General features: G+C 38.8%; 1 protein-coding gene across 1 annotated transcript; it reads left to right on the top strand.

The window, feature by feature from the left end:
• Positions 1–4,237: 4,237 nt before the first annotated feature.
• SPINK13 (serine peptidase inhibitor Kazal type 13) lies at positions 4,238–12,186 on the top strand. Its single transcript, XM_040974366.1, has 4 exons — positions 4,238–4,331; positions 6,875–6,912; positions 7,909–8,036; positions 12,138–12,186. Exons 1-4 carry the CDS (start codon positions 4,238–4,240, stop codon positions 12,184–12,186), a joined length of 309 nt encoding a protein of 102 aa, XP_040830300.1.
• Positions 12,187–13,130: the final 944 nt, after the last annotated feature.

Raw genomic sequence — 13,130 nt, 5'->3', positions numbered from 1 at the left:
CTGTGTCTTGGGACTCAGTCTCATTTGGTAAAGCCCAATACTGGGTATATTCTAGCGGCTTCTGACACTCAGCATGTACTGGTAAAACAAACTTGTTTTGATGCGTGTGAGATTGGCCTCTTGTGTGCTCCTTCAAACCCTCCATGGATCCACAGGCTTTGCTGACATGTGAAACCCATGTATGACATCTCTAGGACCTACCTAAGTAGCTGAGGGAATATTTCCATCACTTCTATTACAAGCTTCAGTTGACACTAAGGAATCAACAGGACTATTTCAATACTCATTGCCAAGTTAATAAAACCCAACACTGAGCATATCCTAATGGTTCCTGTCACTTGGTATTATTCAAGTGCTGCTCGTATGTGATATACCAGATGCAAGAGGTCTGAGGTCAACAGCTTCCATTAAAATGTCATGTGCAAGCCAGGGAGTCCAGGTAGCTGCCTGTCTTTCCTCAGCAATCTACCAGCTTAGTTTTTCACTGCCTGTGGTCTAACGCTGCAATACAATTATTTTTTAATCTTGTCCAGTTTTCTACTTCCTTACAGTGGACAGGTAAGTTCAATAACAGTCTATAGCAGTCAAAAACAGAATCTACAACCATTTATTGACACTGGAACGCTGGCTTGGATACGTGACTGTGTCTATGTATATGTAAAGAAGGAGTAATATTGGCCTAAAATATTTAATGCTTATATATGATTTCATTTTATGGTAGCTTTGTAGTAGATGGCCTTTACTTTTCTGTTCCTCTGAAAAAGTACAGATTTTTTTTCTTTTCTGTTCATCTAAAAGGGTACAGATTTTTTTCTGAGCAAGTTGAGATGCAAGTATCTGACTTACTACATTATGTAGTATATGACTGCCCTCTTCAGTTGTTAATGAGAAGCGTAGTGGTGACTACAGAGAATCAATATGGCGGAATAGGGTAATGACACATTCAAACAAATGGAGAAACATTAGACATGGAAGCAAAGAGGGCACATTCCAGGAAATAGAACAGACTGATGGCAGAGGGGCACTGGGAGACTGACAGACACAGGAATGCAGCAGAGACAACAGTGCAGTGTTGCAGTGGCCAGATACCCCAAGAGCAGTCAGTGAGCAGCAATCTCAACTCCACCGGCAGCCTGAGATTTCACCAGAAACCAGCAGGGAAGGGGAGTTCAACAAGACCTCAAGAGGTGAAGTCAGAGAGCTGCCCATCTGGCTGTTCTACTTGATTTGATCAGGAGCAGAGACAGAGCAGCAGATCCCAAACTGGTGGTGCAGTAACAGGGTGGATATCACAGCCCAGTTCCCCACTTGAGCCTAACTGGGTGCCATTTTGCATAGGAAGGCAAAGGCTATGGGACAGAGTTGTGCATGCAATAAGCTGGGAGCAAACTCATTTCTGGCTCAGTGCACTGCGATAATGTGGCATTCTATAGGTTCCACACAAAATAGGTCTGGGTAGGCCCAGACCTAATGGCCAGCAGATCTAGAATTCCACCAATGCCATGTCAGGCACCATTTTGTACAACATGGAAAAGACTTTGAGACTGCAGGGACAATAGTGACTTGCACATGCACTGAGCTGGGAGTGAACTCACTGGGCTTAGTGCATTGTACTGGTCACACATAAAAAATAAAACTGACTTTGGGATCTTATGACCCAAAATAAGTCTGTGTAGCCCTCAGATCAAAGGGCAAGCAGGTTCTGGCAAGATCAACACCACCAACATACTAGCTATTCAGGAAACCTGGTGTCTCCTTAATCCTGGGAACTGCCTGAATCAGAAGTGAGAGAAAGGCTGTATAGGCAACAGTGAAGCCTCAGCATGGGTCACATGAGGTGGAGAGGGCCAGAAGATGGGGCTATGGAGACTGGTGGAAGTCTAACAAAAGACCCCAGAGTGGCACAAGTGACTGCAAAAAAAGGACCTGGTGCCAACTGTAATAAGTAAAATTGAATTGTAGACCTGTGGGTGACACAGCTTAGAAACCTGCCCTAAGGGGAATCTGTTAAGCAGAAGTACAATGATCAAGAGCAAAAAAAGAGATGCAGGCACAATGAAAATTACTGAAGACCCCCTGCAAAGGGGCAAAAGCCCTTGCCAACCTCAGAATTAACTTAAGAACACATTGAGAAAATGGGGGATAAAGTATTCAGAAGAATCATTATCAAGTTTCTTAACAAGAAGGAGATGAGGAGTTCAAGGATTTTAAGCAGTATATTATACAGGAAATAACAACACTGAAACAAAATCAAGCCCAATTATTGGAAATGAAGGACACAATAGAGCAAATTAAAAATTCAGTGGAGGGCCCGGCGCGGTGGCGCAAGTGGTTAAAGGTCCTCGCCTTGCACGCCCGGGATCCCATATGGGCGCCGGTTCTAATCCCAGCAGCCCCGCTTCCCTTCCAGCTCCCTGCCTGTGGCCTGGGAAAGCAGTCGAGGACAGCCCAAAGCTTTGGGAACCTGCACCCGCGTGGGAGACCCAGAAGAGGCTCCTGGCTTCGGATCGGCATAGCATCGGCCGTTTGACTCACTTGGGGAGTGAATCATCGGACGGAAGATCTTCCTCTCTGTCTCTCCTCTCTGTATATCCGCCTTTCCAATAAAAAAATAATAAAAATAAATCTTTAAAAAAAAAAATTCAGTGGAAAGTCTCCATAACAGAATGAATGCGGCAAAAAAAATCTCAGAATTGGAAGATATTTGTTTTCACAATGGGGAAACAAGCAAAAGCTGAAAGTGGAGCTGGCTGGATCAAGCTAAAAATAAAGTATTTAATAATTAAAAGGCCCAGCATAAGAGTTATGGGAGTTGTAGAAGATGCAGACAGGGAAGCTGAGTTTAAAAATCTATTTAATCAAATAAGAAAAATTTCCCTAATCTGGAACAAGAATTGGGAAACAAAATCCAGGAGGGGCATAGAACTCTCAGCAAAGGTGACCAAAAGCAATCTTCACCACAAAACATGATAATCAACCTCTACTCAATTGAACCTTATCTCTTCTAAGAGGGATTTTCCAATCGAGTTTTACAGGAGAAAATTTTGGTTAGAAATGAACAGCTCTTTGGGTATGTGACTCTTGTTATAGCTAGTCATTGTCTTCTTTTGTTCTGTGTTGTGTTGTTTAGAACTACTGTTTGTCATAAGAAGGTACTGTTAAGCGTGTTGTTCACCAGTAAAATTGGGTAAGATTCTAGTCATCTCAATTTTATGTCTGGAGAGTTTGGCTTCAGAAACCAGAGGAAGGGTTGCTGAATCCCTATCAAGTTCACACCAGCACATGCTCAACCATCAGGTTGGGGACCTGAGACACAAGGATCCCATAGGATTGTCTAAATAAAAGTCCTTTCCTTTCTGAAGACCTTACCACCTTCAATGACTTGGTTTCTTTCTTTTCAGACAAACTATGGAAGCTTTTTTGTCTATTTTCTGCATCCATTTTCAGAATATTTATTGTGACTGTGGTTAAGGCATAAAACACACAATCCAACCAATAAAAGTCTTACTGGTCTGAGTTTCATTTAAGATGAACATACTCTGAAACTGGATTTAAAATCTCAATTTACTTTGAAAGCTATCTTTTTACTGGAAGCTCTCATTTCTGACACTTCATTTTGGGGTCTCTGTTCTACCCTGTTCCTCCCAAGGGAAGTAAAACAGCAGACAGAAGATTTGTCTCTCAAACTAAAAACTATCAAAAATAGATGAAGGACACAATGAAAAAGGAGGCTAAATATAAATGTCAGACCTGGGTTTCAGTTTGAGGCAGGAACATAAAACAACAACAAGACTACTAACAACACAAAGTAATTTAAAGTCTGTGAGGCTGAATTTTAGGTCAATTTTCAGACTTGTCAGAGTTGAGACATGGTACAAGGCACTAAATGGAATAATGGGAGGCATAGGTCTTGCAAAGATTATTATTTGGAATATTGTTATTTCCCAGAGGAAAAAAAAATGATACCCAAGAAATATAAAACATGTAAGACTTCTGAGAAATAGAGGTAGAGGCATTTGCAAAGACCAGAATCCACCTGAATCAAAATTGACCAAATGTTCTGGAATACGGTAGGTCATCAGTCTGATTTGCAGACACCAGTACTTCTTGTTCTCATGCTCCACAAATAGAAATCTATGCACATAGCCTTCAAGTCTGACCCAGCCTATTGGTGCATGAAACATCAGACACAATTGAAAGATCAAAGTCAGAAACAAACAGCCCTTTGAGACAATTCATGCTACTAGGCATCAGTGATCCAAGTAAGGAGACTGCTACTGTGCTCCACACATCCCTGGCCAAAGAAATCCAAACCAGCAACTCCTCTCAAGGTAAACTGTGACCTCAAGGTTTAATCACTTTATTCAGATATCTTCTCTTTGCCTTCCACATTAGTGATCTCTCCCATCACTGGAAGATGTCATTACCAACAGTGAGTTTTGCTTCCCCCTAACACTTTCCTTTTGTTTCCTTTGCCTGTGAAAGTAAAGGGAGCTTCTGCCTTAATGTGGTTCTGAATCATTTGTCTACATGCTCACCTGTTAGAATTTGGAAAAGAGTACATTGAATTTGCTAGAGCATGATAAAGCTGAAGAAACGGAATTGAGTAGTTTTTATTTCCTCTAATATTCTCATCCCTACAAACAAAATTTGAACTGAATAAATCGTCTATTTAATATGATTAACCTCATATTAATACCAGTTGATCCTTTCAATATTCTACAAATATTTTTTCTGAGACTCACATACCTAGGAGATGCTGAACCTAGGACTTCTAATTTCTGACTCCAAATTCCATAGTTTCTAGTGTCTTATGCATTTTAATACATGAATTCAATGCCAGAAAGTTAATGGAAAACTGTTACGAAAATACTGCATGTGAATTTCAAAATATTTTGCACAAAGAGAAATGATTCCATTTTCCACAAACTTCTGTAGTTCGTGTGTGTGTGTGTGTGTGTGTGTGTGTGTGCGCGCGCGCTGATTCTTTTATCAGGAATGGTGCCACATATAATTGGTATTTCCCAGGATTAATAATTCCATTTGCAATTCCTTCTTTATATTTGTATTCATTTAACTGGCCCAACAAAGAGTAACCAGAAAATGAAAGATACCAGTGTGGAGAAAACTAATCTAGTTCAGAAAATCAAACAGCTTGTATTACAGGGTGACATGTGCCTGAATATGAGGGACAACCTTCAATTCACATTTATTATCCTAGAATTCTCATGAATATATGGCATGTCTACAGTCAATCACAAGAGTATCCCAAAGTGTAAAATAAATTTACTGATAGGTAACATATTTGGGGTCGGCTAAAATGAGAGTCCTGAGGTCCATTTTTCTTCTAAGCTAGAACTGTGATGTACATAAACTTGTGATTGGCAGGGGGAAGGGTATTTTTCTTCCCTTGTTGAGAGCAGAGAGATCTTTCGGGCCATTGTGAGACTGCCAAAGCCAACTCCATGGGCATGACACTAGCTGGGGTTTTGGGGTTGTCCGATGCTTAGAAAGCCAGTTCTGTCAGAAATTAGGACTAAATTGTCTTGGGCATTTTTGCAGGTTTCATGAAAGAAGGATACCAGATGAAATCAAATGGCTGCCTTTCTCCAAAGATCATATTTTTCCTGGTATTCTCTGCTTTGGCACATACTGTTTTTTCAGGTGAGCAATCTGTCGATTTAGGAAGACTAACCGTCTGATCTCCCTGAAGTTACAAGAGAGGGGAAAAAAAAGTTTTCTGTAATATTGGATAAGGAATGCTTTTGCTTAAATATGTTTTTGAGCTTGTTCATCAGAATCACGTATCCCTAAAAGGTATTTTTCTGGAAAGTCATTGTAGCACAGTAGCATCCCATATCAGAGAGCCAGTTCAAGCCCCAGTTCCTCTGCTTCTGATCTACCCTCCTGTTAATGTGCCTAGGAGCAGCAGAAAGTGCTTGGGCCCCTGCCATTCATGTAAAGGGAGCTGGGATGAAATTCTCAGCTCCTGGCTTCAGCTTGGCCCAGATTCTGCTGTTATGGTCAGTTTGGGAATGAACCCACAGATAAAAATTAATCCAACTCTCTCTTTCCTTCAAATAAATAAATGAGCCTTTTCTACAAAAAAAAAATGAACTATATACATATATATCACATATAATATATGAATATGTAGTATAACATATTATTATATGTCATATAATATAGATATAAATATATTTATTATATTATATATAAATAATAAAATATGAATATAAACAATATATTATATGATACATAATATAATGTATATTATATTGTATGTGACAGAATAATTATAATATATAATATAGTAAAATAAAAAGAAATAATTATATAAACATGATATATTTATTATGCATTAGTATAATATAAGATATAAACAATATATGTTATATAATATAAATATTATATATAATATATAAATAAATGAAATATACACACATACACACACAACTTTCTTCAGTGGAAAAATCAAGCTTGTTATCTCCATTGTGGATTCTTATTCTATTTTCTAATTTGTTAATTCAAAAGAAACCCTCTAGAGCACAACAAATATGTATTGTTTTCATCATAATAATATGTTGTCTGAATTTTTTCTTTGAGTTTGGTAATCAGATTCAAGTCTCACTAAAAGGTATTTTTCTGGGCAATCACCGTAGTATGAAGGTAAATGTTCCGCTCACCATCACCGGCATTTCATATCAGAATGCCAAAAAGATATGAGTTTTCATCCAGGTCTTGCCAGGTTATTTAAATGACAATAACAGAAAATAAGCCATTGAGAAACAAAAACTTTAACAAGACTCATGCTTGGATTATATGTGTGGATTATATGTTATCCTCTAACCTATTGTTTGTGCTTTAATTGCAGGCATTCTCAGAACACATGACATTTCCAAATGGCCTAAGGTAAATTTGCATTTTTCATTCCAGATCAATTTCTGGATATGGCTGATGTGAAATTTAATGCAAGTAAAGGAGAAGAGAAAGATTTGTTGTGGACTCTGGCATGTAGCTTAACTTCTCTGGCTTAGATGCCATCCTGCAGTAAAAGTACCATAATATAGTAATACCTCTTAGCAAAATAAATACATAAGGCCAAATAAGATACACTGAGTTAGTATATTTCTAAGTATTAAGTAAGTTAACACCTGTCACTTACTCAATCACAAAGTTGATTCTGGTAACTCTAAAATGTATCCGCCGTCTCAATACTGAACCACCATTCTTCCCAACCACACTTGAGCTCAGTTTTCTAGAAATTCACAAACACACACATCCCTCTTTCCCTCACAAATGTCCTAGAGTGACTGGGATGGGAGACCAAGATTAAATGAAAGCTCTGTATTTGGAGTTATGCATGAATGCCATTATACTATGAATTTAAGAGGTGCCAGGGGGGCCCGGCTGCGTGGCCTAGTGGCTAAAGTCCTCACCTTGAACGTACCAGGATCCCATATGGGCGCCGGTTCTAATCCCAGCAGCTCCACTTCCCATCCAGCTCCCTGCTTGTGGCCTGGGAAAGCAGTCAAGGACAGCCCAAGGCTTTGGGACCCTGCACCCATGTGGGAGACCCAGAAGAAGTTCCTGGATCCTGGCTTCAGATTGGCATAGCATCGGCCGTTGCGCTCACTTGGGGAGTGAATCATCAGATGGAAGATCTTCCTCTCTGTCTTTCCTCCTCTCTGTATATCTGACTTTCCAATAAATAAATAAATCTTAAAAAAAAAGAGGTGCCAGGGATGGGTGCATACACTACAGTCAGGAAAAAACAAAACTTTTCTGGTGGACCCTCAGAATATAAGAAATTCATGAAAAACATCAATGAATAGTTCTGTGACAGAAGTGACAAGCAAGGCACAGAAGAAAGAGTATAAATATTCATTATTTCCATGGTATTTACAGCCTCCATGCCATTTATATCAACCATTGGAACCTTCTTATGAAGCCGATTGTCCTAATGTGACAGCATACGTGTGTGCTAAAAATAACCATACTTATCAGAATGAGTGTTTTTTCTGTATTGACAAGTGGTAAGTAAAAATAAAACACCATTACTATATTTTCCCCTATGGAATTTCACAGAAGTTCCAAAAAATAAAAACCAAGGAATTAGATTTTACTGATGCATACCATCAAAAAATAGCCTGTTCTTTATGAAACTTTGGGTGTAGGGATAAGTACGTGGCACGGAGGCTGCCATAATATTTGTTGCCTGCATTCCATATCCAAGTACCTGACTTTAAGTCCTGCTCCATTTCTAATTTTGGCTTTCTGCTAGTTTACATCAAAAGCAGCAGGTGGCTGGGCCTTCTGCCACTCATGTAGGAGAATTTGATTGAATTCTTGCCTCCCAGTCAGTGCAATCTAGGATGTACCCAGTGTTTAGGGGGTGAACTACTGCAGTAAGAAGTCTGTCTGTTTGACTGACCATCTGACTGTCACTACTTCTTCATCCCTCAAATAAGTAAAATTAACAAGTGCATTTTTCTAAATTAAATATATATATATATTATGGGCAGACTATATGGACAGTGAAAAATGTTGTAAGTTTAATTAACATTTCAAAGTAGACATATTTTGAAAACAAAAAACTTACATGAAGTTCTGGGAGGGTTACACAGAAATAGTATTTATAAAAAGTCTATATGTTATATTCAAACAACACATGAAAGGCCATTATTATGAAAATCATTCAAATTCTTTACAAGTCTCATTGACAAGCCTGTCATTTGACAAATATTAACAAATACAGATATAGACAGAGATGAAGATAAAGCAGTAAGTATAGATGAAGGTACAGATGAAGACCTAGATAAGGATATAAGCACAAACATTGCTGAACATGTGTAACAAGATGGTTATATTTTCTCACCTAAATAAAAGGTTAACAACTGTGATACTGTTATCTTTTAAATAAATCCAGCAGGAAATTCAGATTTTAAAAAAATCAGTAACATTCCACGTGAAATATGTTAGCTTCACTTAAATGTTTTCATGAATAAGCCTGTGTATTGGCAGTTCCTCCTTCACAACTTGTGAGATCTTTGTGGGAGGGGGCGGGCAGAGAGAGTGTTGTCCCATGACTACTCTCAGGTTTGATAATTCACTAGAAGGCCTCATGAAACTCAGAACAGTGCTTACATTACTTGTATCTATTTATTACAATGAAAATACACCAATTTGGAGATACGAGAGAGAATTTCCAGTAGTCCTCTCCCTGTGGGTTAGCATAAGCAATATTTAATTCTGCTACCCACAAGGAATGACAATATGTATGACAGCTCAACAAGCAGGGAAGCTAACCAAAGACGTGGAATCCACACTTTTTCTTGCGTGGGTCATGAGGGCACTGCGCACCTACTTGCAAAGCTCATCTCCATCATTCTCTCCACCCCTCACCCCAGAAGTCAAACTTAAGACGGAATGGCTCCAGATCCAATGAAAACATATTCATCATTCATGACGTGCTAGCGTATACTAAAGGGCAGGCTCAAGAACAGTATTCACATCAAGAACCTATACTCTTCATGCCAACTGCACAACTTCCTTTGAGAGTAGTTCTCACCAGCCTCCAGCATGATGTTAGTACCTCATGAGGATTTCTGCTAAGCACTGATTGAGATGGGGTGTAGAAGCTGGAATAAGGGGATACACACCCAACTCTAGAGTGAGTACTAGTTTCAGAGATTGGCTGAAATATTTTCTTATTTAAAAAGGATTTTTTTTTATTGGAAAATCAGAATCACAGAGAGGAGACAAAGATCTCCCATCCACTGGTCTACTCCCCAAGTGACCACAACAGCCCGAATTAAGGTGATCTGAAGCCAAGAGCCAGGAGCTTCTTCCAGGTCTCCCATGCAGGTGCAGGATCCCAGGGCCTTTGGACTGTCCTTGATTGTATTCCCTGGCCACAAACAAGGAGCTGGAAGGGAAGTGGAGCAGCCAGGACATGAACTGGTGCCCATATTGTATTACGGGCATGCAAGGCAAGGGCTTTAGCCACTAGGCTACTGTGCCAGGCCCTGAAGTATCTTTTAAAAGAAACAATAGAAACTAAAAATATATAAAATAGCCAAGTCCCTATCACTGTCTTCACAGAAAGGTGAATGAGAATTCACGAATCTTACCAGACTATGTAGAATATTTAAATTCTACCCATTCTTTCTTAAAGCAGTTTCTATTGATTTCTTAGAAAGCAGCTATTTAGACAATAGACTTGAAACTATTCAGTTGTTTTATGTAAGCGGCCCCTCCCCCATGACACACATAGGCACTATCTGGTACTTGGACACTCATCACCAATCAGAGCAGTGTAAGAATTTACTCATAATGGCCTAACCTCCTGAAAGTTACAGAGAACGGGCAGTTCTGGCATGTAATTCTGAGATTCATTTCATCCTCACTGAGGAAGCTATGATTGCACAGAACAGTCTCACCAGCTTTAGGGTCATGCCTCATATTCTTCCGGCAGCACTGGGGAAGAGAAGCAAGAAGCATTTCCCTTCCACTCTGCCCGCATCCCTCTCTTCTTTCCTTCTTTCTTTACCTTTTCCTGGATCATCTCTCAGGAATTGGAACTCTTGATACATTCATTCTTTCTCCCACCTTCTGTTCCTTTTGTTCAATGTATATTTTAACTCTGACACATGTGCTATTATCACTCTAGCTGTCATTCTTAATTCTAAACACAAATGAGGTTTCCTGTTATTTGAAAATGAGAAACAACATGACTTAGTAGCCAACATGAAAAATGTTCAAAACCAAAGATCCTACTCTCAAACACAGGAAACTGAGTCCATGCAGAAGTGGTACACTGACCACTACATTCGTTTTAATTTTCCTTCTAACATGCAAATACAAATTTAACTTTCAAGCCATTTCTTTGTTTTGAGGCAAAAAAGAAAAGTCTCAATGCTGTTTTGATTGATGAGTGATAATTCCTCAGTCTCAGCTCATGGTGAGGCTTGAAAGAATAAACTTGGCAAATTGTACTCAAAATCCAGAAAGAGACTTCCCATTTATGAATAACAGATACCCTCCAAAAAATACTGAAGAATGTAATTCTTGGCCACAGTTAATACAAATACTTAATACTTTCTCAGTGTCAGACTCTGCTAAAAGCTACCAAGAACATAGATTTTTATGAAACAAAGCTCAAACTCCTCAAGAATTTGCAAATGCAGTCCAAGTTGACAAATTTGTATAATAGCTGATGATAATAAAAGTAGTTTTTAAATAAGCTTTAGATGGTTGATTTAGAAATTACATTTAATCTAAAAATAAATTAGTAATAAATAAAATAAAATAAAAATGCAGATTTTCAGAGGCAATATAAATAAACATTAGTGTCCCTGCAGTGGCTCCCTATTCAGGTAAAGTTCAGGCATTCCAGGTAACTGAAGTTTCAAATCTCTCCTTGTTGGCGGAGGTGGTTCACATTGCTTCTTTATGTTTTTATTAACCATTTATCCCGAAGCATTTATCTGGACCACAAGAGTAATATGTGAATCATATATGATACACACACACACATATACACATTTGAATCTGGGGTTAGGGTTGGGTATTTCTTAAACACAGAGAAGTTAAAACTTTTAAATAAACCAAATTCATAAAGGAAAATTGATAGTTAAATCTACTGGGGAATCATTTGGAACTGAGAAATAAGGCAGGGAGTATACTGTCATCTGCAAGGGTGAAAACTCAAAAAGAAGCCAGTCTACATGAAGCCTACATGCTCGAGTGAGGCAGAGATTTCCTACGCTCAGAGGTGTCCTACGCTCAGATGCTTTGAGTACAGAGTGAACTATGCACAGGATCACTGCTCCGCTTGTCATATACCTCTTGGTGTATTCTTATGCTGAAAGGAAAAGCACTGAGTGAAACAGGAATAGGTTCCAAGATGACAAAACTTTATTTTAGAAAACTGAACAGAACACTTTTTGGAGAATTAACACTATAAGAGATACAAAACTGTGGTGGTGACAAATAGGAACAGAAATAAGGTTAATTTTTAAAGGAAATTGTAAAGCAACTGATTTTTAGGTTGTAAAAAATAATAGAGAGTACATTTAAGAACAATTCTCACTTTTCTTATAATAATAATGTTCCTTCATTTCTCTCCCCTTTAGGGAATTTGGTGCTGAAGTTCAATTTGAGAAATATGGAAAATGTAATTAAGGAGTAACAGAATACTTCCACTTGTTTTCTATTTCTTTTGAAATTCCATGATAGCCAACTATCACATTTATTGCAAAACAAACATAATCAAAAAGCCTAATTGATAATAATTTGGGGGAAATTATTATTTAAAACTGACATCTCTTTTTGGGTTGGAATGTCTGCTCACCAAGTGGGTTTACGGACTCTCCACTGAATTGAATTTGTCACAGAGCACAGGCTTCCCTACAGAGTCACAGCAGGCCTCTAGCAACAAAATGTATGCACTTGCAGCAAAATAGAGTTATCTAGGGCCTGGCGTGGTAACCTAGTGGCTAAAGTCCTCACCTTACATACCTGGGATCCCATATCAGTGCCAGTTCATGTCCTGGCAGCCCCATTTCCCATCCAGCTCCCTGCTTGAGGCCTGGGAAAGCAGCAGAGGATGACCTAAGGCCTTGGGACTCTGCATCCACATGGGAGATCCAGAACAAGCTCCTGGCTCCTGGCTTTGCATTGGCTCAGCTCCGGCCATTGTGGCCACTTCAAGAATCAACCAGGGAACAGAAGATCTTAGTGTCTCTCCTCCTGTCTGTATATCTGACTTTCCAATAAAAAAATAAATAAGTCTTTAAAAAAAAAAGTTATCTAGACCTATTGCTATTCTCTAAATTCCCTGAATAGACGAGTTACACCTTTTTCAGTTAGGGAAGTAAATAATCAGAGTGATGAAGGGTGTCACATCAACAGATATTTCTTACTCAGATATGACACTAGAATGATGATAAGGATATCCAAATTCTATCCTCAGCTTTATCACTGCTTGGGGTTATATCATCTGTCAGTGTTCTTGGTTATAGCAACTCCAAAATTTTCTTGGTTTGGATTATTACAGAGTCACTCATCCACTCTGGAAGGCCTCTGGTCTCATTCTAATGATTACACTGGTGTTCCACCCTTTAAAC

Source organism: Ochotona curzoniae, unplaced genomic scaffold, assembly GCF_017591425.1.
Source record: "Ochotona curzoniae isolate NIBS_2020 unplaced genomic scaffold, NIBS_Ocur_1.0 contig_1, whole genome shotgun sequence".
Classification (NCBI taxonomy): Eukaryota; Metazoa; Chordata; class Mammalia; order Lagomorpha; family Ochotonidae; genus Ochotona; species Ochotona curzoniae.
The sequence above is the reverse complement of the archived record's forward strand: the minus strand, read 5'-3'. Positions and strand labels throughout refer to the sequence as shown.

Excerpts from the sequence above, each read along its gene's own strand:
- SPINK13 (XM_040974366.1), top strand. The coding sequence starts at position 4,238 with ATGCTACTAGGCATCAGTGATCCAAGTAAGGAGACTGCTACTGTGCTC. Across the intron at positions 4,332-6,874 it reads AACCAGCAACTCCTCTCAAG|GCATTCTCAGAACACATGAC; the intron begins GTAAACTGTGAC and ends CTTTAATTGCAG. Across the intron at positions 6,913-7,908 it reads ACATTTCCAAATGGCCTAAG|CCTCCATGCCATTTATATCA; the intron begins GTAAATTTGCAT and ends TGGTATTTACAG.